At 43.7% G+C, this 27163-nt stretch overlaps 1 protein-coding gene across 1 annotated transcript; it reads left to right on the top strand.

Annotated features, from left to right (window-relative positions):
- The first annotated feature begins 3726 nt into the window (after positions 1–3726).
- LOC133346306 (signal-transducing adaptor protein 1-like) lies at positions 3727–18762 on the top strand. The gene is made up of 6 exons (XM_061557802.1): positions 3727–3914; positions 4478–4549; positions 7099–7218; positions 9786–9839; positions 16467–16705; positions 18478–18762. The coding sequence occupies exons 1-6, from the start codon at positions 3804–3806 to the stop codon at positions 18680–18682; spliced, it is 801 nt and encodes a 266-aa protein (XP_061413786.1). The 5' UTR covers positions 3727–3803; the 3' UTR covers positions 18683–18762.
- Positions 18763–27163: the final 8401 nt, after the last annotated feature.

Raw genomic sequence — 27163 nt, forward strand, 5'->3', positions numbered from 1 at the left:
TCCCAAAGTAATCCACTACAATACTCCCCCTAACTCCCAAAGTAATCCACCAGCCCACTCCCCCCTAACTCCCAAAGTAATCCACCAGCCCACTCCCCCTAACTCCCAAAGTAATCCACTACAATACTCCCCCTAACTCCAAAAGCAATCCACCAGCCTGCCCCTAACTCCCAAAGTAATCCACCAGACTCCCCTTACTTCCAAAGTAATCCACCACCAGCCTCCCCTAACTCCCAAAGCAATCCACCACCAGCCTCCCCTAACTCCCAAAGTAATCCACCACCAGCCTCCCTCTAACTCCCAAAGCAATCCACCACCAGCCTCCCCCTAACTCCCAAAGTAATCCACCACCACCAGCCTCCCCTAACTCCCAAAGCAATCCACCACCAGCCTGCCCCTAACTCCCAAAGTAATCCACCACCAGCCTCCCCTAACTCCCAAAGCAATCCACCACCAGCCTCCCCTAACTCCCAAAGCAATCCACCACCACCAGCCTCCCCCTAACTCCCAAAGCAATCCACCACCAGCCTCCCCCTAACTCCCAAAGTAATCCACCACCACCAGCCTCCCCTAACTCCCAAAGCAATCCACCACCAGCCTGCCCCTAACTCCCAAAGTAATCCACCACCAGCCTCCCCCTAACTCCCAAAGCAATCCACCACCAGCCTCCCCTAACTCCCAAAGCAATCCACCACCACCAGCCTCCCCCTAACTCCCAAAGCAATCCACCACCAGCCTCCCCCTAACTCCCAAAGTAATCCACCACCACCAGCCTCCCCTAACTCCCAAAGCAATCCACCACCACCAGCCTCCCCTAACTCCCAAAGCAATCCACCACCAGCCTCCCCTAACTCCCAAAGTAATCCACCACCAGCCTCCCCCTAACTCCCAAAGTAATCCACCACCACCACCAGCCTCCCCCTAAACAAGAACTAGAACGGCACAGAAGATGTAGGAGAGTGCTCAACGCGAATGACGCCGGTGGTGCCCCCCCCAGGGCTTGATGAGGCCGGATCAGAGCGAGAGGATGACGGCCGGCCAGAGAGGCTTTCTCGGGCGAGGTTTTCGCCGTCGAAACAAACTGTTGCTAAAATAAACGCAAGCCACGTTCTCGTTTAGGAATTCGTTGTTGCAATGGCACCCACCCCAAACCCAAACCCCCACCACTTGCACCTTACAAACCTTCCCTGCACCCTACACCACCACCACCTCCTCCCAGCTCTGGTGAAGTGACAACGACGTGGTGGTGGTGGTCTCTGTAGTCCGTCCAAATCCGCCTCCCGTGTCCCTTGTAACACGGAAACCAACGAGAGAGAGAGAGATGAGAGAGAGAGAAACGGGTCCCAAACACAGCTCCTCCGACTCTCTTTTTCCGTAACTTCCTGCCACCTAAATGTTGACACGGCGCTCTGCACCGCGGCCTCTTGCCCACCCAGCGGAACGCGTTTACAACAACAACATCAACAACAACAACACGTGTTTACAACAACACGTAACGATGTGGGCAACGGACCCAGCTTGGTTGCGATGCCCAAATGCTTGCTAACAAACGTCCATCCATCAACCCAATGCCCCCTTCTCCCCGGGCAGACGCTTTGCTAGAAGCAGGCAGCGTCGTGATCAGTCACAACACTTCAGCAGAACTGTATTAAGTACTGGCTCACCTATAAATAAATTCCATGCGGCGCTTATGTTGCACTGTACAAAGTAAGTGTGTTGTTATTTCCTTTGCCCACGCCGTGGCAGTAGAGGGCTACCTCGAGGTTGGTTACTCGCAAATTGTTTTGTGTTTGTGTGTGTTCGTGATTGGCAATTTGTGACATTTACGTCCCACGCTGTGGCGGTCGAGAGCCACGTGGAGATTGGCCCTCTGTTGTTGAGTGCGTCGAGAGAGCTCTGGAGGTAGCTTGCCCGCTGTTGATGATTGATAATTTGTGAAATGTTGCTGCTATCATCATAATCGTGGTCATAAAACCAAAAAAAAAATGGAACAGAATTTGAAAATTGCGCAGTGAAGTATGTACAGATGCACGCTTGGAATGACATTGAGATCATTATGATCCTACAATTTCTTGCACAGCACATAGGGGGCCGTCCATAAATGACGTCACGCGATTTTTGACTATTTTTGATCCCCCCCCCCTTCGTCACACGACGTCACAAAAAGTCAGACCCCCCCTCAAATATGACGTCACAAAGCTCTACTCCCCCCCCCCCCCAAAAATAAAACATGCTTCAAAATGCTTTAAACTATTGTCATTGTAGTGCGTATTTAATGGGGCGCTGCACTCTGATGTTGTAGGAGAAAACATTTATTAAAAAGTCTATTTAATGAAGTAGAACGTGTTGTCTATATTTATTTAAAGTTGCGCATTTTGATGTGAAGTCACATTTCTCAACCCCCCCCCCCCTCGTCACACATCGTCACAAATGTCTGACCCCCCCCCCCCCAGGTGCGTGACGTCATTTATGGACGGCCCCGAATTTATTTAACCTGGAAAATGCATATTATTTGAGTCTTTCGGTAAAGTCACGTAGGTTGGTTCAAAGACAATAACCCTTTTCCTGATGAAACCCTTTTCCTGATGACCACTGCTTGTGTTGCGATCGAAACGTCGTTGTTATTTTCTGCGTTTATAGTGTGTTGCCATTCAGGTGTGTATCTTTGCACTGACCAGCGTGGAATAGAATGGTCAAATCAGTGTAACACGTAGTAGGCTTTCGCAACCAATACTATACATAATAAAGGTTTTTTGGGTTAGATCGCGTAAATATAAATGTGTCGTTAAACTCGCCACCACCCGACACAGCCAATTAGTAAGGTTTGTCACATAAACAAAACATGCCAATTCGTTACTCGTTCAGCACACCGGTGTGTTGGAGAGTAAACCGACAACATTACAATGCGACTATGACGTTTCGCTGGTAATTACGACCATCTTCATCAGAATGATGAGAACACCTCCTGTTTTGGCCTTAAATAGAAGGGGTAAATGTGATGTCGTCACTGTGAGCCTATCAGGTGAATAAACCACAGACCCCCCCCCCATCCCTCATTTCCCCAGCAACTCTTATTTCACATCGGTGGGATAGGTGAAGGAGCAAACTGCTGATGATACAAGCCTCCCCCACACTCCACAACTGTGTCCCCCTGTCACATAGCGCGCATTATGTCGCAATTATCCCATGGTCACCTGATGCATTCAGTTTCCCCCCTTTAACCTATATACATTTACAAAGATAAACAAGTCCACTTTACATTCCAGCAGGCAAGTTTAAAAAGAGATATCACTAACAAGACATCTCACGTGATAATGGAATAGGTAGATATATCAAGACGGTTTTTTTGTAAGTCTCAATCTTAAGTGATCGCAATTTTTTCTCCCCAAAATGTGTTTTTAATAACATACCCATACTTACTTCTAGTTTTCCTTTTCATAGAATCACACACATCTTCTGAATGGCTTCTCACCTGGCTTAGTTTAAATAAATGTTGTGTCAACCACAGATTTACTTCAGCACAGCGCCGGCAATTGCCATTTTTACTCAAAAGGAGATATTACACCGCATCGGTCAATTACAGCAAACCATGAGACAAAATATCCAAGTTGATAATCCTGTAAAAAAAACGCGTAATTTTAAACATGAACAAGGCGATTCCACTTTAGTGTTTCCTGGTCCAGAGTCCGACTTTATGACATGCCACCACCACCACATCAAGAGTCAGAAGCAGTGGCCCACAGTGTGAGTGTGAGTGCTGTGTCGCATCAGGATTCCCTGGGCAGACGACAGAAGGACTTGCGATGGATTTTCGTGTACAGAGAGAACGCGACATAGCCATCATGCGAGACCAGAAGACGACGCTTCCTGTGTACATGAAAGGATTTCTTGAAAAAAAATCATCAACAGATAAGGTGCAGTAAGACGTCGTTTGGCTTTTTTTTCTTGAGTCTCGTGTTCATCTTGTGCCGGCAACACGATATTGTGTTGTCAACAAGGGGAATGTATTGATCGCTGATGAAGAGTAATCAGAAAATGGATATGTGGTGCTAAATGTTGTTTGCATTCTATTGTGGTTCATGCTATTGGTAGACCAGACTGCGGAAGATCAGACTTTTCATGTGATGAAAACAAATACCTGTAGACACTTGGCAGAATGACAGGATTGCTGATAGTTAATGCCATCATTTGAGCATATAGCACGAGGTCACATGGGGACTGAGGTATATGCAGATATGTAAAAATAGTCGGATAAGTGAACATCTATAGAAAAGTAGTATGCCAGTTGCATACTGCACCACGCTGGGTTTGGGGACTTAATTGGTCAAGATGGATATGTGACGGTCACATTTGTGACGGTGCACTGAATTAAGTTTTGTGCATGGTCCCATGAGTTTTTCAAAAAACGTGCTTTATTAAAGCTTTCTGTGCTCTCACAACTATGCCAACTAACGGGAAGATTTTTTTCTCCGAACAGGCACTCAAAATATGTTGGGTAGAGCTCAGAGGAAACATTCTCTTCTTTTACTCAACCGACCGTGACATTGAGGTAATCGCGAAACACTCTATTAAGTTCAAACATATCCAAGATGACGCCTAATATTTATCATTGCTGCCTTTTCCTCGTCTTGAGAACAGCGACCATATTAAAAAATGTTCCTCCAGTTTAAAATGCCAGTGTTTATACCCCATTTCATGAATCCATCTAATTGAAGTGCGCGCGCCAACTGTTAGGAAGTCCATGAGGGTCAAAGTCAAGACTGCATATAGATTTAAGTTCTCTGTAAAGCAACTTTATGTGTTACAACTTAAGTAAAAAGTAACTCAACAATTGATGAGTGATGGCATAACGCAGTAGTGAGTAACATTTCAACATTCAGTATTTTACTTTTTAATTGAATATCATATTGGACAAGAAATATGCTTTGTTAACCCACTGTTGGATCTGTTGGATGAAGGCCTCTCCATGCCATGTTTATTTTGGGTGTTTTTGGATCATGCTGGTCAGTGCGGGTTGGTGAGAGTGGAGGCCCAGGACTAGTTTAGATATCGCTAACCACTGATGTTAGCCATGGCTCGGACTCAATCTCAAGACACCGGGGTTTATAGTACAGAGGGCTACTGCACCCTCTATAACATACTGTACATATTACAGACGTTTCACTTTAATTATGCCTCTAATTTATTGGTTTGACAACAAGGCATGAAAAGACCAAGTGACGTCTGTATAAACCACAAAGTGCCTAACCAGTAGGAGCATGGTCTCGTTAAAAGGCCAACGTGCTCAAGGAAGAGTAAAGCTCGCTATTACTACATTCCAGTCTCGGTAGAAAAGTAAAAATCTAATTTGTCGAACTAAGCTGTAACCGCAAAGCCGTTTTAGTACTTCACCTGGTCATTGTAATGTTGCAGTAATTGTGTGTGGGCATAGGTCCTTGTCAACGAAGGGAGTGCAGGGTGATAAACCCAGTGTACTGATTGCACTTTGTTCTCGTATCTGGGTTTGTCAAGGTTAACAACATGAATAACAGTCACTTCAGTGAACACGGCAGTGTATCTTTTTATTATGCAAATTATATCAACCACACTTCTTATAAGTTTATTTGCCAGAGGACAGCTGAATTACGTCATGAAGTTTGTTTGCCCCGCACCGATTAAAGTTTCACGAATAAAATCACTCTAATGTTTATGATGTGGCGTAACCTATGAGATACTTCTACAAAATAATATGCTACAGGATTCACAATGCATTTTTTTGTGAGCATTGAATTATACCGCAATCATTCTCCTCTTCTTCAAAACTGGTGTTAAAACTAATTTTAAAAAAATAACATTTCCATTGGTCTCCTTTCACGTGTATGTAAACTGTTAACGAACATTATATGAAACTGTATACAGTATTGCGATATTGAATTGTAGAAGCCAACTAAAAACCATTTGAGCAAAGTTGGATTTCGAAAAGGTATTTCTACCATTGACTACATATCCTGACCTTGTTCGAGTCGGTGGAAACCGTGTGCGGTCAACCAAGCTCACCCAAAGCGAGGTTTTATAACAATTCAGAAACAATCTTTAAAAAAAGCTTTTACATCTGCAGTGCGAATGCATAGATAAAATAAAAAAATACGTTTGAAGGGATGTAGGACAAGAAGAACACTCTTTCGCCAAAGTTATATGCACAGCGACATTTGTGGACGTTTTCTGATATTTATATTGGAAAAATGTAAATGCATGAATACAAACGTAGAGGATTTTAGCCATCTCAGATTTGCTGATGACAGTCATAACAACTAATGCGAATTGACGACAGGAAATCCTGGAAGAACATATTAAGTAATCATGCAAAGGCGGGGGAGGGAGCGAGCTGCAGATGCATATGAGCATAAAAAAAGTCGTGCTTTCCTCCAGCAATGTATATTTTATGGCTGATAATAATCATGTTATGCTCGAGCCCTTCAATTAATTACAGGATGAAGGGCTCTCCACACCATGTCGGTTATGGGTATTGTTTGACCATACTTCACCATGCTGGTCACTGGTCAGTGCGGCTTGGTGAAGTGGAAGGAGGGTGATGAAAACAATGGAGAGAAGGTGACCCAAATGTAATTCTTGGCCACGGCTAACATCAGTGGCGAGCGATGCCTGAATCAGTCGTGGACGGTCTCCCGACTGCTCCCTTCACCAACCTGCACTCGCCAGCATGAAGTATGGTCAAATAACTACCATGACTGACATGGCACGGAGAAGCCCTCATCCAGGGGTGAACTGGACTGACAAAGTGCTGTAAATTAATATCCATTTTTACTACCTATGTTTTTTTTAAATTAACTTCATTGTTAAAATAACCTGATTCGTTGTATTTTTATAGAGTACAACACAGAGGTTTTTTTCTTTAAAACAGTATTATTTAATGAACATTTAATGTCAAGCTTTCCTCTGTACAATATGAGAATATTGTATTGTTATGACCATCGATCATTCATGACTTATTAAATGCCGTCTGTCCGGTGTGATAATTGTGGGATATTATTCAATACCCCACGCATTTCCATATGTCGGATAAAACTAACATTTTTCTGTTGTTTTTTTTGCTTGCAGTACACAGAAAAAATACCGCTTGCGAAGCCACTTGTATTCCATATGGTCAGCTCTATGATGCGTGGCACGTCATCCTGTAAGATGAAGCTCAAAACATCCACCACTGAGCTCAAGTTGAAGGTAACAACAAGCGGTTGATAATACTGTCATCTGTGAATAATTCAAGCTGTTTTTGCGACTGTGACCTTTTATTGTCGTCAATGTTTAACGCTGAAAGGGCGAGCCAGTTGAAGTTACGTTTTTCTCTAGCACTGAGGACCTGCAAAAACCCCTAAAATATTAACCAAAAGCCTGCACACTTGCAGATAAAGAGCAACAGCCCGAGGGTCAGTGTGACTAACATGCCATGAATGGCCATTGTCCACAGACAACGCAATGAGTATCTAAAGCCAAGATAGGTTTGAGATGTATTCAGAAGAGACACATTTAAGAAAGACGTGGCGTGCATTTATCAGAGAAATATAAGTGAGGTGGACTTCTTCAGATGAGAGGAAGATCTTTTGAGAGGTAGATCATAAACAAAAATTGATAAGAGGTGACATAGAATGTATTCAGGAGAGATATGAGAGTGATGTATTCAGAAGTGAATCATAATTAGAATCAGAATATGTATTTAGACTGAAGGAATACGATGAACTATGGAGCTCTTTTTTCACAGAACTCCAGTGTGGGCGGGTCAGAAAGTTGCAACAAACAATACAATAAAACGATAATAGTTCAAAATAGAGAAAAAGGTAAGCAAGTCACTAAATATAAATTAAATACGAAATTAAAGCAATATCTATTTACCTATAAATTCCGATTTATCACACCAAGATAACACACAGTGTCTGAATAAAATGGCACATGAACGTTGAACTATCGATAAGTGGGTAAGGATCAACGTTATAAAAGCAGGCCCGGCTTCTCTCGGATGGAGGGTTGGGGGCAGTAGGGCTGTTGAGTGAGTGGCCACCGTAACAGTGATTCATCACGAAGGAAAGTGAATTTGGGTGGGCCAAAGGGACATTTGATGGTGCTGGGCTCACCCTAGCACGCCCCTAGCACCTGCCCTGTATTAGAGAAAAATAAGTATTCAAAAGAGATATTCTATACCAGATAGGATAAAGCTGTAGTCAGAACAGATACCAGATATAGACGAGATAAGAGATGTATACATAAAGCACGTGGGTATATAACTTACATCATTAACCTACATCATCAATCACTGCCACGTTAACAGGGAATATTGGGCCAACGTTGCTCCATCTGGTTTTAACCGCATCCCAACGTTGACCCAACGTCGCACGTTTATCCACCGCTGAAGCACGGCCGTCGGCATCCCTCACAGTATAGTGCTGCTACCATCCGTCTCATTTCTGTACATGCACTGATCTCATCGCTCCGTCATCATGGTGGTCGTCCTCCTGGACACGCTTCTCTCATCAACGTAGAATGTATATTACCGACATTGGCCAAGACACACAAGCAGGGAACGCTATTGTCATGATTTTTTTTTGTCACGGAAACGTCTCGTGATTTTTTTGTTTCTATCTCTTTCTAATCATATCTCTTTCTAATTATGTGAGTACAACTGACACAGAAAGCTCGATATGTAACCGCAATATCAGCATCTTCATTATGAGTTATTGCCATGCAACCTCATCAACAGATAACAGCTGCTAAGCACTAAGAGCACAGATAATGTCCTGAGCTCTGAGGTTGTTGACCTTTATTCTTTGATAACAGTAATCGTCTGCAGGAACCTCTCTTTCCCCTTTATCCTTGGAATTTAAATGACATAACTCAATAAACATCGTTTTCGGTGGCACTGTGATGTCAGGGGTTACACGTTTCAGATAATGTCTATTTCCAAGGGTTTTGAGTAATCTTTTTGGATTTCGATTACCCATTCCATAATTTCACGTCTGATGAGGCCAGGGGCAATTACTCGTGCGTCAATCCATATACATATCACTCGAGTATGTCTACGGGTGGCGTAGAGGTCAGAGGACTGAACTTGGCTCTGCTAAGATTCCAGATTCGAATCACAGCAGCGACATGTTATCATATCCGATGTACGTGTACAGTCGGTTGATGGTCTTAGCCCGGACACCACTGACTGGCTGAAATACCAGCTCCGAAGTAATAAAATATGGGCTTGCCTATCATTACTCTCATTTGTAGATCAAATGACAAAGATACTTTATATTCTGTGGACCAGAGGTCACTCAAAGAGATCTCAGAGGTGACTCTGTGATAGCCCCTTCTGTGGACCATTCTCTAACACAAGACTGCACTGTTCTGCAAGATATCCAAATATAATCCGCGACTCGTGCAGCCAATAGCAAATTTACTATAACATTGGGAGCATTTACACGGAAAAAAATCAGTAAAATAAATTCCACTCGAGATCAATACCTAAGCGTGTACTGATCAAACCCCTTCCGTTGTCTGCTAACTCGTCAAACGAGTCTTTATTTACGCGAGGCAGAATGTTGTGTTGCAATTCTGACCACTGGCTACATCACCACAACTTCGCGGTATGTATCTGTGTGTATAGAACGACGAAAGAATGGCGATGCATTCGGACGGTCACAACGCCCATATTTGACTTCATATAGTATTGTCAAAACACACACTAAGTTTGCACCTCTCTCATTATAAAGCGTGTGACATTGACGGTTTCTTGCTGTTTGGATTTGTAGGCGGACACAGAAACTATGGAAATGTGGAAGGCATACATACTTGCCGTGACAGAGGTGAGATCACTTTGTCGCCAAAAAACACTGCCTTACGAATATCGTCGTATATAATATTGTACGTGTGTGAAATAAAATTAGAGCCCTTTATTGTCAATCCACATCTGGACGAAGGCCTCTTACGCAGTTGTCGGGTATGTTGGAACCATCCTTCGGGATTCTGTTACCAAACTATTTCGATTTAAAGCTTTCGTGACTGCAGGGATTCATCTTCTTGGTTCTTTCGGTAAAGTCACGTAGAATGGAAATAATAAAATAATAAAACATATAAGATAATAAAAGAATTCTCAGGACGTTTTATTTTATTATTTCCATTCTACGTGACTTTACCGAAAAAAACAATAAGATGAAACCAACTATTTGTAACGTCTTCGTATTGCACTGAACTGAGGACTCTGGAAATCATCAATGATGATGTTCTATTGATTACATTTTTACGTAGTCTCTAGAACATAGTCACTTGGGGGGGGGGGGGTACAACAAATTCCACTCGGTTCAGGTTTCAAAGCTTCGTTTGGTGATCTGCAAAAGAGTCGTTGTGTAAGAGCGATTCTCGTGGTCGCGATGTGATTTATCTTACTTTGCTTATTTTCAAAGTGCACGCTCGGAAAAACCCGCACTCGAACTTGTTTCCCGTAGCTCAACTTGTCACGACAAGCCGAGGCGAATGTCATGTGGACAGTATGTAAATAAATCGTGTACAATTTGCACAATGATTAACATGCAATCAGCACTTCCTCCGGTCAGCCAACATTGACAAACACCACCGCCCCAAAAAAAACTTGTATTGAGCACGAGAGTTACTGAATTCAGTTATTTTTTTACATTAAATTAGAGGGGGAAACAACATGGTGCCCCTTCAGTACATCTCCTTCAGTGGGCATTGATTCTTAAGAGCATTCATTTGGGCATTTAGCCCCCCCATCCTTCTCCTCCTCCTCCTCTTCCTACAGGGATATCAGAACTTAGAAAGACACCAGGGTTGAAGAGTTTATTGAAACACGCGGTTTAGACAGGTTTCCATTGCACTGCAATCCGTACTGTGTTTGTTGCTATTGTCAACCCACTGTCATATCCTTTGTGTGTACCGCATTGCCTTGGGAATGAAATACTTGTGGAGGAGGAAAGAAACAACAATTAGAGGGGAAAACACGCGGTGATGGCGCAGCGCAGCAATTTCTTACTCGTGCAACTGTTGGCAGAAGCCCCTCCACTGGGGAAGCTCTAGTTCAAGTTCAAGTTCATTTATTTGGTATAGCCCTGTGAGCTTTTCGGCTCTTGAATCGGGTGCAACCGCAACAAACAGAAAACAAAAACATAAACAAGAAAACATCTTAAAGTGACTATGCGCAAACAGAAAATCCAAGAAAAGACAGCAAAATATTGCAGAAAAAGCACCGTACACCAACACTGTGTGCAAAATTCCCAGTGGGATGCAAGTCAAACAACAACAACCACAAGACAACTTAGATTAAGGCCATCAGTCTAACTCTGTACTACAACAAACAAACATGGCCAAACCAAAAAACTTTTCGAAAATCACCAAAATAAAGCCATAAAAGCAATAAAACAGTGATCATAGGAACTGTGACCGAATTTTCACAATAAACGACATAAACAACATGTACTACCAAACTCTGCAGCCATAGCTGGCTGCATGAGTCACTCCACAACAGCAGGAGCATCAGTCGAGAGAAGCCCCTCTTGAGGATATTTCTTTGGTCGACTCTTCGATGCTGTCCAGACGTTTTGAAAGTGGTGGGAATACACACAACTTACCTCACACCACACACAATACATGGCAATCTACTACGGTGGGGATGTAAAAAAATGTGCCCATAATTTAAAGTGACGCACTATGGACACATTGAACCGGCGGTTACTGGAATGCAAGTCCCACTCTGTTTGGGAACAAAACAATTAAGGACCCAACGTTCCTATTCCATAGAAAGTATGCGAGCAGCGTGTAAGCAACTTAAAACGTGTGCAATGCATGAGCACACTGATTCTGAATGTTGCTTAATATGAATGTACCGTATTTCCTAACTTTGTTTCCAGTGTGGCCAACGCCTACAGTAGGGAGACATCAAACAAACATCATATAGTCACGTATGTGTCACTAGTGATTTCTGGACATCTGTGAAAAGAGCTTCATGGCTCATCGGATTCCTCCAGTATAAATACATATTCTGATTCTGACTAGATAATCCTTCTAACGTTGTCAAAAATGTCACGAGACAATTTACCAAGTATTAAACATAGTGAACTGATCAGGCATCACCCATGATACATCCATTATTTGATGAAGCCCTTCACAAGTAATACATTAATACATAATTATTCCTACAGTCTGCAATAGCTCTTAAATATGCATCATATTCCAGGAAGTCGCTAGATTTGTCGCCAGTCACTTTGACAAGAAAAACCATTTCGATATGGAAATACAAAAAGATGCTAGATCTAGTGACAAAACCACTCAGATGGTAACACTGCATTTGTCATTGTCTTTGGGGTAGGAGCAGTGGTGCAGTCGTTAGCCCACTGCGTGAAGAACGTAAGCAACTTGAGTTCAATTCCTGGCAAGAGGTAACATCAGGGATGTTGTGGCATCTGAGCCAGCTATTGGCCCTCCATGATCAGGCCTTGATCCAGCAGCATATTGACATTCACCTGTAAAGGATTATCATTGCTATTACTCACAGTTTATTAGTAGCATCAGTGCAAAGAACTCAATTGTATTTTTACAAAGGATAGTACATTATACAATGTTCCCTTCAAAGCACTGCTATATTTTTTACATTTAATATGACAATATTTCCTCTGGGCAATCTAAAAGTACGTTATGAGACATGTAGAATGACCATAGATCATGCGTGGGTTATTTAGCACTCGCCATTGTAAAACTGTGGGACGCCACTAACATTATTCAGATGCTTTAAATAGACAAAATATCTCAATGTTGAAAATTAATCTCAAACTGTGAGCTATAATGATCGGGCAAACAACACCATTTAGACTATGGCATAAAATGCTTTCTTGGTTCTTTCGGTAAAGTCACGTAGAAGGGAAATAATAAAAGAATAAATAATAAAACAATAAAATGCTCACGACGTTTCGATTGCAACATAAGCAATCATCATCAGGTGTGAAAACCACAGCAAATTTTTTTTAAGAAAATGTCTTCGTCGTGAGAATGTAATTGTTTTATTTTTATTATTTTATTATTTCTCTTCTATGTGACTTTACCGTAAGAACCACGAATATGAATCCCTACAGTCACGAAAGCTGTAAATCGAAATAAAATGTTTTCTTTACATTTAATCATGCAGAAACCAGTCGTCTGCCTGCAAAATGTGAACTTCTTTTCATCATACGTAGACAATTGTGCTCATATGAGATTATGCAAATCTAGGAATTTTTCTATTTTAACCCAGCCACATGACTTTTTGATTGCTGGTGAAGGCAAAAATCACTGGAAAGTGATGTATCTAAACTGCTCCTAGGCCTCCTTTACAAACCAACACTAAAAAGTGTGGTGAGGTATGGTCAAACAACCTCCACGACTGACAGGACAAGGGGTGGTCTTCATCCAGCATGGAATTGACAAAGGGGCTGGAATTTATTTTATGGTTATTATGTTTCTTGCGTGTGTCCTCTCCTTTGAGGCATCAATAATCATGTTTGTCCTGTACCGTACGATATGCCCACGTCAATGCTTCCTACTTTCAACAACCGACACTGACCAGCAAAGTGAATAATGGCCAAACAACCGCCATGACCAACGGGGCATGTTGTTCCCCTTCACTTTTCATTTTTCCAATCTTAATTTTGGAGCTTTCGTGACTGCAGGGATTATTCTTTGGTTCTTTCGGTTAAGTCACGTCTAAAGATAAAATAATAAATTAAATAATAGCATATTACGACGTTGCGATTGCAACACAAGCAATCATCATCAGCTTGTGTTGCAATCGAAACGTCGTAATATGCTATTATGCTATTATTTAATTTATTATTTTATCTTTAGACGTGACTTAACCGAAAGAACCAAAGAATATTTTCATTTTTTGTTCAAATTTTTTTTCATGAATGTAACGATGCTTCTGAACCATATTATGGGGTCCATTAGGTCATACGCGTAATAATATTATTAATGTTATTTTTCGGCACATTGCAATGTTACGTTTTATTATCCAGTTCAGATTTCCAAAAGTATGCCAAATTTGCTCTCAACCTACCTCTTTAGTTCACCAGATTGATTCTAGTGGGCCTTCAGGAGCTGTTTTAGATGCGCGTAATCTGCTGTGGCTTGCCAGTTCGTGTTCGTCCATTCATTAATGCAGGGTAGGTTCGCCAAGTCATACATAAATCAATTACACCACTGTTGCCTGCAGAACACTTTTTTATTGCAGAATTATTGATTAACTGCAGAATAACCATGCAAGTATTAAGTCATGGTTTGTCTCCATAAAATCCCCTCGACTTCCTCTTCTGTCAACCCCTGCCAGCGAAGCACCCTCTCGTCATGCCACTTATTACCGCCTCTCTGCACCTTTCATCATCCATTGCTCCGTTAATAACAATAGAATGGATAGAAACGTTATAATTATTGTGTGTCATTGCCTCCTTCTGTGTCCTTTTCTCCTTTTTTAAACGTCATATTAACCCTATGTCAGTTTAACACGTAGGCTTTCGTGACCAATATTATTCATAATAAACGTTTTTGGGTTAGATCGCGTTATTTATAAATGTGTCGTAACTCTCCACCACCCGACCCGATGAGTCTGGCCCAAGACCCAACTCCTTATGTTTCTGTCTCGCATAGATAGTCAGCATAGAGAGCTTATATGGGCAGGAACATCTAAGCGAGGTGTGGGATTATGGCCTATTGAAGTATTGACTGCGTAAAAATAATGAAAACTCAGGTATTTCCTTAAAAAATATATTGATAATTGAAAATAAATCCGTGTGGTAGTTAAATTACATGCGCTGCATCGCCACTTTGGAGCTGAAGGACTTACGATTATGAAGCTTTTCTACGTGCTTGGCCACTCAGCCACCTTTACCGTGCATGGAACGGGTGTTGCCTCGGGTAGGGCTTTGTGTGATGAACGCAGCTGCACTAAACTCAATAATGAACACGTTAATTGTACATCCCTGGAAGTTTTTATTTATTTAGTGGAGACCATTATCTCTTTTAGTCAAGGTAACCTCATTTGAGCCAATGGACAGACGCATGGAAGGAAAGCTCAATATTATTCCAGGTTGTGAATATACTAATTGAATCAACACTTACGTATAAAGGTGATATTTATTTAATAAATTCGTTTTATTAGTTGAGCCTTCCAGTTTTATTCATGGTGTGATATTGGTGGTCTATCTTGAGACAATAAAATTGGTAATGACGCAGAATTCTGCTCTGAAAACGGTTGTGCAAGACATATTCCCAGAACTTCTGAAACACTCTTCAATAGACCCTTTTTTTCTCATCGCGCAAGAGGGGGCACACTGTGATTTGTATTTGAACACAAAACTGACTCCCCTTCATACTCGGAAAAAAGCGTCATTGGACATCATTCTCAAAATACTCCAGAACACATCAGCTGATCACCTCCGTGACCACCTTTGATGACTACAGCCCTCATTGCGGTCGCCTGAGAAGCTCCTCTCTACGCCCTAATGTACCCAGCGTGAGAACGACTCACTGTGACAAATCATTTCCTTAAATTTCGATTTAAAGCTTTCGTGACTGCAGGGATTCATCTTCTTGGTTCTTTCGGTAAAGTCACGTATAAGGGAAGTAATAAAATACTACAAATTAAATATAATAAAATAATTCTCACGACGTTTCGGCCACAATGCAAGCAGCCGTCCTCAGGTGAAGAACAGGTCTGTCGGAAAGTCAACGTGACTTTACCGAAAGAACCAAGAAAATAATTTCCTGTTGCTGCCCCTCACTTTTGAAATTATCTGACTTTGTTGTGTTGACTTAAATTCCTTCCCTGGATATTTTAAATTCATCTCTTGATTTAAGATATCCCTTCGGTTGCAGATGTGGTTCCTGAACCTTGCACGATTCGGTGTTTATAGTTCTGATGTGCACTACATTCCTTCACTTGTGGCGAATGGACTTAGTGCTTCAGTGTTGATGTGCATTATGACTTCTATGCTGCAACATCCCATTTTTTCACCAAGGTCCTCTGCGGGTCATTCTTGTAAACAGCTTAGGGCTGAATGTTTCTTCCACGCATCAAGAAATAAAATCAATCAATCACACGCTGCCACGAGATTGGTGTGTGATTCGGACCTGGAAATAATCCAAATTAAATGCTAAACCAACTTTAATGTGATTGTTGTTTGTGGAGTTATTGCTGACTCGGCTGAGACCATCACTTTGCTACACTCGAGAACCGACTTTAATTAAAAGTGGCAGAAACCCCCGAATTCGAATCTAGGATCTCAGCAGCGCTGGCTCAGTGTCTCTGGGCGGAGCCATCTGGCTACCCCTTTATCTCTAACTCTTAATTATGTATCTATGATCTAAATAAAAATGTTGAAGTCTGCATCTGCCATCGTAACTTTGTCTGAATTGTCGTAACCTTGGCGATGTGTCTTCCCATGTATTATCAGTACATCATCCCGAGAGACATCACCCTGCTCCCAGGGCAGATGCAGCAATTGAGGGAGATCATAGAAAGGGAGAAGGATCGGCAGGGGTGGTCGGAGCCAAACGAGTGCCCGATGCCACCCCAACCACCGGATCACAGGATTCTTCATCCAGATGCTTTACAGATACCGAGAGCCAGCGTTTTGACACCCGTACTGGTGCAGGGACCGGCGCTGCACAATAACAAATTATCCTTTCCCAGGTACGTCCATCTTAAAGCCTGCACAAATATATCTGCTCAGATTACGGTTACCACCTATCGTGCTTTTCCCAGGTAGCTGTCTATGGAAATCTGTAAGTCTTCACGTGACATTAAAAGTCCCGTTTTTGGTCAGCTGTATAATAAAACGCCAGTAATCAAAGCAATGCACTGACACATAGTTCTTCACTCTTCTGCTATTGTGAGATGTTCTTCTTCCCATGATATGTCCCAGCGTTTTGAGGTTTTCTTTTTTTCTTTTTACCTCAGAGGTGGCAACCCTAGTTTAGATGCAAAACGATCCTTCCCAGAGAAATGCCTTCTTCACTGACCAAGCAAATCTGTTTTTTACTTCATTAAAACACAAATTATCCAATGGTTTTTCAACTAAAACAAACACACCAACAGCACTGCCTCACAACATAAAAATACAGTGTGGCCCAAAATGTTGTTTAAAGAGGTCAAATACTACGTATAATAATGTGTCTATTTCAATAAACTCACTTTGGGGCCACCCTGCAATATAATATGTTGATCTTTCAGGTAGTTGACCCTCTTTCAGAGCAGTAGAGTACATCATTCTGAGGGATAAATCCCGAGGAGCATCTTGAGTTTTGCTCAGAAGAAAAGCCCTTGTAAGGCGGTGCTATTGCTGAAAGTGATGATTTTTGCGTAGTTGTCCACCACGGCCAATCCCGTCGTCCAACATCTTGCCGTTATGATGCAATGCAAAGTGTGTAATAAACAGAACAGCCGACAATAAGCGTGTTTCTTTTACTGCTGTGATGTTTATATACTTCCACAGAATTGGCAGTCTCTTTTTATTTTTCCTGCATTGTGAAAGTCTGTGATTTGCGCAGTACGTGCACGTATAATCGCTGGGAATGTATCGTGTACAAGACCCGGGTTTAATTCCCGGATAGGGACCCCAGTGGCAGTAGTTAGAAAATTGACAATTTATCGATGAAAATGCGATTCTTATGCACACAATACATGCATCAAACTGCGTGTCAAAAAGTCGATTATTTACAATATCCGAAAAGTGTATGCAAATTATACGTTAACTTAAGTTTTGGCTAATAAAATGAAAAAGAGAGAACGAGAAAATCAGGGAATCGGGCAATATAAACGAGATAGCACAGGCAACATAAACAAATCATTCATTAAATCTTGACTTAAAGCTTTCGTGATTGCAGGAATTCATATTCATTGGGTCTTAAGAAAGTCTTTAGAAAGACCCAAAGAATATATTTAATCCGTTCTTGATTTAAATTATGGCAATTAATCTCATTATCGGCAGTGGGGGAGGACAGGATGAGGGAAGGGGTTTGGGTTAATTATTACATGTTTTGCAATTAATATCCCGAGTCGAGCCTGGGCGTCCTATGAGTTAACATGAATCTCTGGTGAGATACACCAATGCAAACAAAGTCGGCCAGGTGTGATGTGACCCCACCCATGACTTAATGAGCCATTTACAACCTCGTGTTGTACTACGTGGTGGGCAGCAGAGGGCAGTGCTAAAAAGAACACAATTGCTGTAATGTACTTCAATGCACCTCCCCTCCATCAACCCACACTGACCGGCTTGGTGAAGTATGGTCAAACAACCCCCACGATCCGCACAGCACGAGGCGACCCTCATCCAGCAGTGGACTAACAAAATGGCTAGGCACATGTACCATATCATAATTAATTCCTTGCTAACATCATTCACCCCAACATTCTTTCTTGAGCAAGACAGCTCACGGGGGCATCTGTGTCTCTCTTTGCAGTTGTTACTATGACGTTTCTCGGGACAAGGCGGAGCAGATGCTGCAAGAGCATCCGGACTGGGGCAATCTGCTCCTCCGGCCAGGAAGCAATCAGACGGACTACGCCGTGTCTGTGTGGAACGAACACCCATTCCTACAGGTTAGACAACACCTGTTCGATTGTGCGTCACTCTACTATATGACGCAGTGGGAGGCTGCATTGTGAAACAATCCGTCGTGGCATTTTGTTGCAAGTCGGACCGAGTGTTAAGCGCTTACTAAATCATACACCTTTAATAGTTTAACACGTAGGCTTTAGCGAACAATTTCATCCATAATATAGGTTTGTTTTGGGTTAGATTGCGTAAATATAAATGTGTCGTTAAACCCGCCACCACCCGACAGCCAATTAGTAAGCTTTGTCACGTAAACAGAACCTACCAATTCGTTACTAGTACAGCACAACGGTGTGTTTGAGAGCAAATCCACACCATTTACAGTTTGAGTACGACGTTTTGCCAGTAATTACAACCAGCTTCATCAGGCGACAGCCACAAATCTGGCTGTCGCCTGATGAAGCTGGTTATGGACCCTTCACAGTAATAGAGTTAATGCTGATAGCCGATGGTCAAGAATAATTACGGAGTGGCAGGCACGGGAGGGCACGCACCTGAAAGGGTGCTTCCCGTGGAAATGGAACTATGAAATTAGCTTGTGTGCAGGTACCTAAGTGGATTATTACATCACAAGATGATGTTAGATGGTGATGGAGTGGACAGCAGTGGATTGATAATGGATAATTGATTAATTTATCAATCTCATTGCTTGAGAAACAGCTCTCTAAATGGTATTCAAAAATACAGAAGTCAAAGTGGTTTTCCCGCTTAGTTTGGCATGGGGCGGCATTAATCTCGTGCCTATAAACCTAAGCCAGCAGAGGAGCTTCCACATTCCTACGGTGGACACAAGTATTTCCATTTGAAAACCACTGTTGATGCCTCTGCAAAGTAGACGCTAATTGTATCAACCTCGTCAGGATGAGGAACTATGTTGACCCTTAACCAGGATCTGAACTTGCGACCTTCCGATTGCGAGCCGCACATTCCACCATTTTCTCCACCTGGACGGATTGAAATCGTTCTACGTAAATCACAAAGCGTACCCCCCTCGAACTGACCCCCAATTAAAATAAACATCTGAGTAGAACACTTCAACCATTGTTTTGTTAATGAAAGTTCACATTGTTCTATCGGAGTTGAAGGTCTGCTATGGAAATATTTCAGTGATTCATATACAAATACTGTGTTAGCTAGAATGTATGTTGAAACACAATGCTTTAGCTTTACACCAGTGGTGGCACTTGGCATAAGCAAACAAAATAAAAGCTTAGGTCCCTAAGAAGCTCAGTGGTCCCGGATTCATAATATCTTTAAGTCAAACCATATAATGCATAACAAGCTAATGAACATAAAAAGCCAATTAATACTTCTCTATCTTATTCTCATCTTCTTGTGTCATCTCACTACATGTGTAGTGAATCACTTCAGAGACACTAGTAGTAGGAGGCACTCTTTTTATTATAAGCTTCACAGGCATAGGGAATAACTGCACTTCGGTCAGGACAGCAACAGGCTGCCTGACCAACAACGCTGAAGAGGTGAAGACGATGACGAAGACGGTGACGAAGATTATTGTAGCACCACAGGTTCCTCTCCAAACAACAACCCAGAGTCTTGGTCGGGGTCTCCCTTTTATCCACCCAGCGTGGCCTCGCTTCGCCCTCGGCCACGCCCTCCTTCTAGAATCTACTAGAAGGTTCCCGGGCTTTACCTCACGTCACCTTTGCCCCCACATCTCTCTCCGGCATATCACGTGACCTGCTGGCAGACAAGGCTGCTACAACAGCAGATCCCCTTCTCTGCCAGCAACCAGCGCTACACGCCATAGTCACCCGTTCCATGTCACTACACACGTATGTTATTGTCTACATTTCTCTTATCTTACTGCGTCTCGTATCTCGTTGTCTATGTCTCTTCTGTTATCTTGCTAGGATTTTATCAATTTAAAGTGGGGCCCCCAAAGAATATGTTTTGCTTAGGGCAGTGGTTCTTAACCTTTGCTGCAGCCTTGCACCCCTTTGTTTCTCAATCGTAATTTTTTATGTTAACAAATACATCGGTTTTATAAAACGAAGCAGTTGTACTTACGTGCCCGTGCTTAATTTTACGTTTCGATTATTTACCTTAAAACAGGCATGTCTCCTACTCCAGTATGAAAAGTATCTCACACCCCCCAGGGGTTGCGAGATACTTTTCATACTGAACTTGAATAAACCTGTTTTAGCGTCTCAAACGCATATATTTGTTCCAGCTTAGCTACATAAAAAAATCACTGGAATGCATTTTATAACCCCTTACTTGCCCAAACAGTTTGCCTAGAATACCAACAACGTATAACAATAGCGCCACCTAAACTCCTTGTCCTGGGATATTCACATTTTCAGAAGGCCAGCGATAATTTACTGTACTAACTTTTTGGACTTGTCATTGTTGTTCCCAATCAGGACTGGCGCTGTACTACACTACAGAATCAGTGTTAAAGGAAATGTGTACGTCATTGAGCTCTCTAATAAGGTAAACACTATTTATCATTGTGCCATAACTATCCTCCAAACAGGTGTTGTTGTTCTTTCTACAGACCACGTACAAAGGAAAACATGTGATTTTTGTTTGAGTCAGGCATACATGTATTATTTTTAGGCCGGGTGCTTTACATCAGGTGGAAAGGTATTGCCATGTGTGGATATGTATGGTAGATGGCTAAAAACGAAGGGGCATTTGTGAAAAATGCGTGCTTTGCTTGGAAACGTTTCAGAGGGGATTGTTAAGATAGTCATAAACAAAGCCTCTGCAAAACTACTCTTCGTAGGACACCCGTGTTTAGGAAGTTACATGATGTGTGCATTACATTAAATCAGCACACACTCGCATTTGTTACGAAACTTTATGAATCCACGACTGGCCATGTCGGTCGAGGGTGTTGTTGCTTGACCACACTTCTCCATTCTGGGTCAATGTAGTGCAGGTTAGTGAATGGGGGAGGGGAGGTCCAGGATGGTTGAAATATCGCTTGCCGCTGGTGTTAGCCGTGGCTGGAAATCAAACTCTGGTTGACATGTTAATAGCGCGGTGGTGTGTCATGGGAGCTTTTTTGCAGTATTAAAGTATGACATTTTTTCAGTAGATTTGACCCTTTCTGGCAATAAAACAGCCGTTAAGATGTTAAAACACCAAAGAGATACCGTTTGCAAGGAATCAAGTCCACATTAACCATTCGTACTCGTGGTGAACATGCAAACAAACTTGCTCTGATATAATATATGATGCATTGTCTTTGAAACTGATTGGCCTACATCAGAGACAACCTTCGTTATGGCCTAGTCTCACAAGTGTCAGACCAGAGAACGCCAAAAGACGAACAGTACAAAGAGAATGCCACACGTACCAGAGCAGTGTGCTAAATACTGCACCACAGCTCCATAGACAGGCAGACATCTACAACTGGGCTCGGAAAACTACTACGGTACCCATTACTGAATACCATGCACTTAGGGGTCGGCACGGTTTGAACCGACTCAAACTGGTTTCAAATTGAGCAAACCAAACCAAACCAGCGACGACTGAACCAAACCAAACCAAAACCAAACCAAACTAAGCTAAACCAAACCTCTTGAGTTGGCTTGAACCGAAAAGATGCGCGGCAAACAATATTCGCATTCAATACAAATATCAAGTGTATTAATCGCTAATTTCTACGCAGGCTTTCTTCATATTGAGATTCACTAGCAAGTACTGGACGACGATGTCGTCCACAGCCATCTCCTCAAGCTTGGCACGCCCAATGTCCTTGAACGCAGTGTGGTAGTTCAATGGCAGTGAAACCCCAACACTAGGCAACATCCGCGCCCACGAGCGCACACACATCTCGGCCTTGAACGTGCACTTGTGCAGGTTTGGTCGGTCGAGAAAGGAGCGCTTGGCGGCCGAGTTTGCTCTCTCGGAGGGCACGGACGACGCCGGGATAGGCAAATAGTCGAGGGCCACGCGTCGTAGGCGCGGGTACTTGCCGCCGTACAGCTTCCACCACTCGACGACGTCCATGCTCAGGTCCTGAGTCGGCTCAAGCAGGAAGCGGTCGACCTCGGAGGCGGCGCCGTCGTGAGCGTTGGGCGCGTAGACCATGTCAAAGAGGATGTTAATGCCGCCACGCGGCGCCGCCTTCAGCGCCGCGTCCGTCGTCAACGCTGGGTAGCGCTGGTTGAGAATGTCCGTCATCATGTCCTTGATATTGCTGTACTCGGCCTTTACAACCAACCAAACTAGTTTGAGCCGGTTCCACCCTGTCCGAGCCAAACCGAGTCGGTTTTCGTAGCCCCAAACCAAACCGAACCAGTTCAAACAGAGCCAAACCAAACCGATTTGGTTCGGTTCAAACCGCGGTTTGGTGGTTTGAGCCAAACCGTGCCGACCCCTACATGCACTTAAAACCTCCTGAACAAGCACGTGTTCCCAATTACTTTAAAGAAGACTTCCCTGCATATCAAACGCGAAGATCCCACGTAGAGTGATATAGACTGTTGGGGCACGTGCTGTTAGCGACCACTTATTAAAGGCATGGCGCACAATGGGGTGGTGCGGCCATCACCATGCCCAGCCGTCTTTGTTTCCCCCGTGTTGATATCTAAACATCACATCAGGGACTCGTTTCAGGTTGAGTCGACCCAATACAGGTTCAGATATCAACCACTGACGTTGGCAGTGAAGGGGGGCTGGTGGTGCTTTGCGCTAACCACTACGCTTCAGCTCCCCGACTTGTCACTCTCAAACACGCAAATGGACAAGCACAGCACGTGCCCACCAAAAGACAAACATCCCCTGTATAGCCTTAACAGACTGTTGGGACAAGTGCTTTTAGCGAGCCCCTATGAAGGCCGGCATGGCACACAACGGGGTAGGTGGCCAGCAACCACGCCCAGCCACCTTTGTCTCCCCAGTGGCGATGTTTACACACGGCGCCAGGTACTCATTTTAGACCGAGTCGACCTAGGGGAGGACCAGGAACGGTTCAGATAATCGTCACCGGTGTTGGTCGTGAATGGGAATCGAACTCGGGACACCGGGTCCACAGCGCAGCGCGATAACCACTGTACTACCGCTCCCCCCAAATGCCCCCCACCACGCACACACACACACGTGTACCTGATACCAGGGCCAGAGTGACCCGGTTAATGCATTCAGCAATGACTGTTCCTCGTGCACCGTGTCTAGATGGAGGTGCGCTCTCTGCATGAAGTCACGGATCATTTTGTGAAAGCCACCAATGGTACACTGAAGCCTTTCATCATCCCGGATCCTGGTGACGCACCGCACTGTGACGCACATACTACACGCCACATTCGTGACGTCTTTCACCTTGCTGGGATTTGATTAGAATCGCGCGTACAAATCCAAGGTTTGAACGGAATTACAGCTCCTCTTCTGCCAGTAATTTTGGTGTTCACCAAATGTTACAGTTGTGACCAGGCATTGGCTGTGGTGTCCACCAAATGTTACAGTTGTGACCAGGCATTGGCTGTGGTGTTCACCAAATGTTACAGTTGTGACCAGGCATTGGCTGTGGTTTTCACCAAATGTTACAGTTGTGACCAGGCATTGGCTGTGGTGTTCACCAAATGTTACAGTTGTGACCAGGCATTGGCTGTGGTGTTCACCAAATGTTACAGTTGTGACCAGGCATTGACGGTGGTGTTCACCAAATGTTACAGTTGTGACCAGGCATTGGCTGTGGTGTTCACCAAATGTTACAGTTGTGACCAGGCATTGGCTGTGGTGTCCACCAAATGTTACAGTTGTGACCAGGCATTGGCTGTGGTGTTCACCAAATGTTACAGTTGTGACCAGGCATTGGCTGTGGTTTTCACCAAATGTTACAGTTGTGACCAGGCATTGGCTGTGGTGTCCACCAAATGTTACAGTTGTGACCAGGCATTGGCTGTGGTGTTCACCAAATGTTACAGTTGTGACCAGGCATTGACGGTGGAGTTCACCAAATGTTACAGTTGTGACCAGGCATTGGCTGTGGTGTTCACCAAATGTTACAGTTGTGACCAGGCATTGACGGTGGTGTTCACCAAATGTTACAGTTGTGACCAGGCATTGGCTGTGGTGTTCACCAAATGTTACAGTTGTGACCAGGCATTGACGGTGGTGTTCACCAAATGTTACAGTTGTGACCAGGCATTGGCTGTCGTGTTCACCAAATGTTACAGTTGTGACCAGGCATTGACGGTGGTGTTCACCAAATGTTACAGTTGTGACCAAGCATTGGCTGTGGTGTCCACCAAATGTTACAGTTGTGACCAGGCATTGGCTGTGGTGTTCACCAAATGTTACAGTTGTGACCAGGCATTGACGGTGGTGTTCACCAAATGTTACAGTTGTGACCAGACATTGGCTGTGATGTCCACCAAATGTTACAGTTGTGACCAGGCATTGGCTGTGGTGTTCACCAAATGTTACAGTTGTGACCAGGCATTGGCTGTGGTGTCCACCAAATGTTACAGTTGTGACCAGGCATTGGCTGTGGTGTTCACCAAATGTTACAGTTGTGACCAGGCATTGACGGTGGTGTTCACCAAATGTTACAGTTGTGACCAAGCATTGGCTGTGGTGTCCACCAAATGTTACAGTTGTGACCAGGCATTGGCTGTGGTGTTCACCAAATGTTACAGTTGTGACCAGGCATTGGCTGTGGTGTTCACCAAATGTTACAGTTGTGACCAGGCATTGGCTGTGGTGTTCACCAAATGTTACAGTTGTGACTAGGCATTGACGGTGGTGTTCACCAAATGTTACAGTTGTGACCAGGCATTGGCTGTGGTGTTCACCAAATGTTACAGTTGTGACCAGGCATTGACGGTGGTGTTCACCAAATGTTACAGTTGTGACCAGGCATTGGCTGTGGTGTTCACCAAATGTTACAGTTGTGACCAGGCATTGACGGTGGTGTTCCCCAAATGTTACAGTTGTGACCAGACATTGGCTGTGGTGTCCACCAAATGTTACAGTTGTGACCAGGCATTGGCTGTGGTGTTCACCAAATGTTACAGTTGTGACCAGGCATTGGCTGTGGTGTCCACCAAATGTTACAGTTGTGACCAGGCATTGGCTGTGGTGTTCACAAAATGTTACAGTTGTGACCAGGCATTGGCTGTGGTGTTCACCAAATGTTACGTTGGTTGACGTTGCTCACCCAAAAACAAAATGAAATCAATGACATACATCGCTGCCTCATTTTGTCTTGTTTAGCCACAGAAAACTACGGCATTTACACGGACACAGCTCCTAACGTCAAGACTTCATTGCCAGACGGGGGCTCTACCGCAGCAGCAGCCGCCAATGTCAAAGGTCGACTGTTATCTACTTTATTGTGATGGGACGAGCTATATTTATTTCCAACTTAACAAATGTATACGCGTCAAAGGAAAATATGATTGAACTTTAGACGATTACAAGTAAATTAGAAATGAAACTTAATGTGTTAACATTTACCCTTCGCCTGTTCAAACTATGTTTGCGGCCACAATTACAGTACAGAATTAATAATGCATTTTGGAAAAGCAAACATCTGAGCACAGCAATATATATAGTGAATTAGTTTATCATTAATGCAGCTCAAATAAATGAGTTGTTTGCCCACGTGTATTTGCAACATAGCCCTTTTTCAATCCGCTGCTGGATGAGCTCCTCCCGCACCTTTGAGTCCTGGGGATGATCTTGACCAATTGAGCATTGAGGCAATGCCCATCTCCTCCACCCGACTCAGCATGGAAATTACACATTTCTCTGATGGCGGCGAGTCTCTCCATAAGACCACTGTTGACTGCCCACACAGTGGTGACCATTTTATCGACCCCGTTTGAATGAAAGGCTGCATCAATTCCAAAACCAGGACTTGAAATCGCAATCTTTCGATTGCGAGACGCTTGCTTTACCACTGGAAGCACCTGGCGGATTCATACTTCACCACGTTGGTCAATTCGGGTTGTGAAGTGGGGGGCGTGGTGGATGGAGACCCAGGACTGGTTCATATATAACACATTCCTGCGGAGGGAGCTGGTAGGAACGTTGGGTTGCTCGGTCAATGGCCAGGGTCAACGGCGGTGTGGTGTATTCCGCAAATATGCCCGACTGTGAGGGCGGGCACAAGCCGGCGTAGATAGGTTAAACGTTGAGTTTTATAAGGGCACCACGGGGTGACCAGCCCCTCCCCACCCAGCCCCACCCCCCCATCCCCCACCCATCCCCACCCTGCCCACCCAGCCCCTCCCCACCCTCCCCACCCAGCCCCACCCTCCCCACCCATCCCCTCCCCACCCACCCAGCCCCTCCCTCCCCACCCAGCCCCTCCCTGCACGACGGACGGACACAATAATCCCCTGTGGGCTGGTGTAACCAGGAAGTTCCTACCAGTATCACTCGCCACTAACGTTCGTCGTGGTTAAAAATTGAACTAAGTTGTCCAGGTTCATAGAGCAGTGCGCGTGCTCTATGACAAATGTTCCACCATACCACCCTCGCATGTCAACGGCATATGAATAGTATCAAGTAAATATTTTTCCAGTTTCAACAGAATTTATTAAATGAGA

Source organism: Lethenteron reissneri, chromosome 24, assembly GCF_015708825.2.
Source record: "Lethenteron reissneri isolate LAM-NWPU_2019-01 chromosome 24, ASM1570882v1, whole genome shotgun sequence".
NCBI lineage: Eukaryota > Metazoa > Chordata > Hyperoartia > Petromyzontiformes > Petromyzontidae > Lethenteron > Lethenteron reissneri.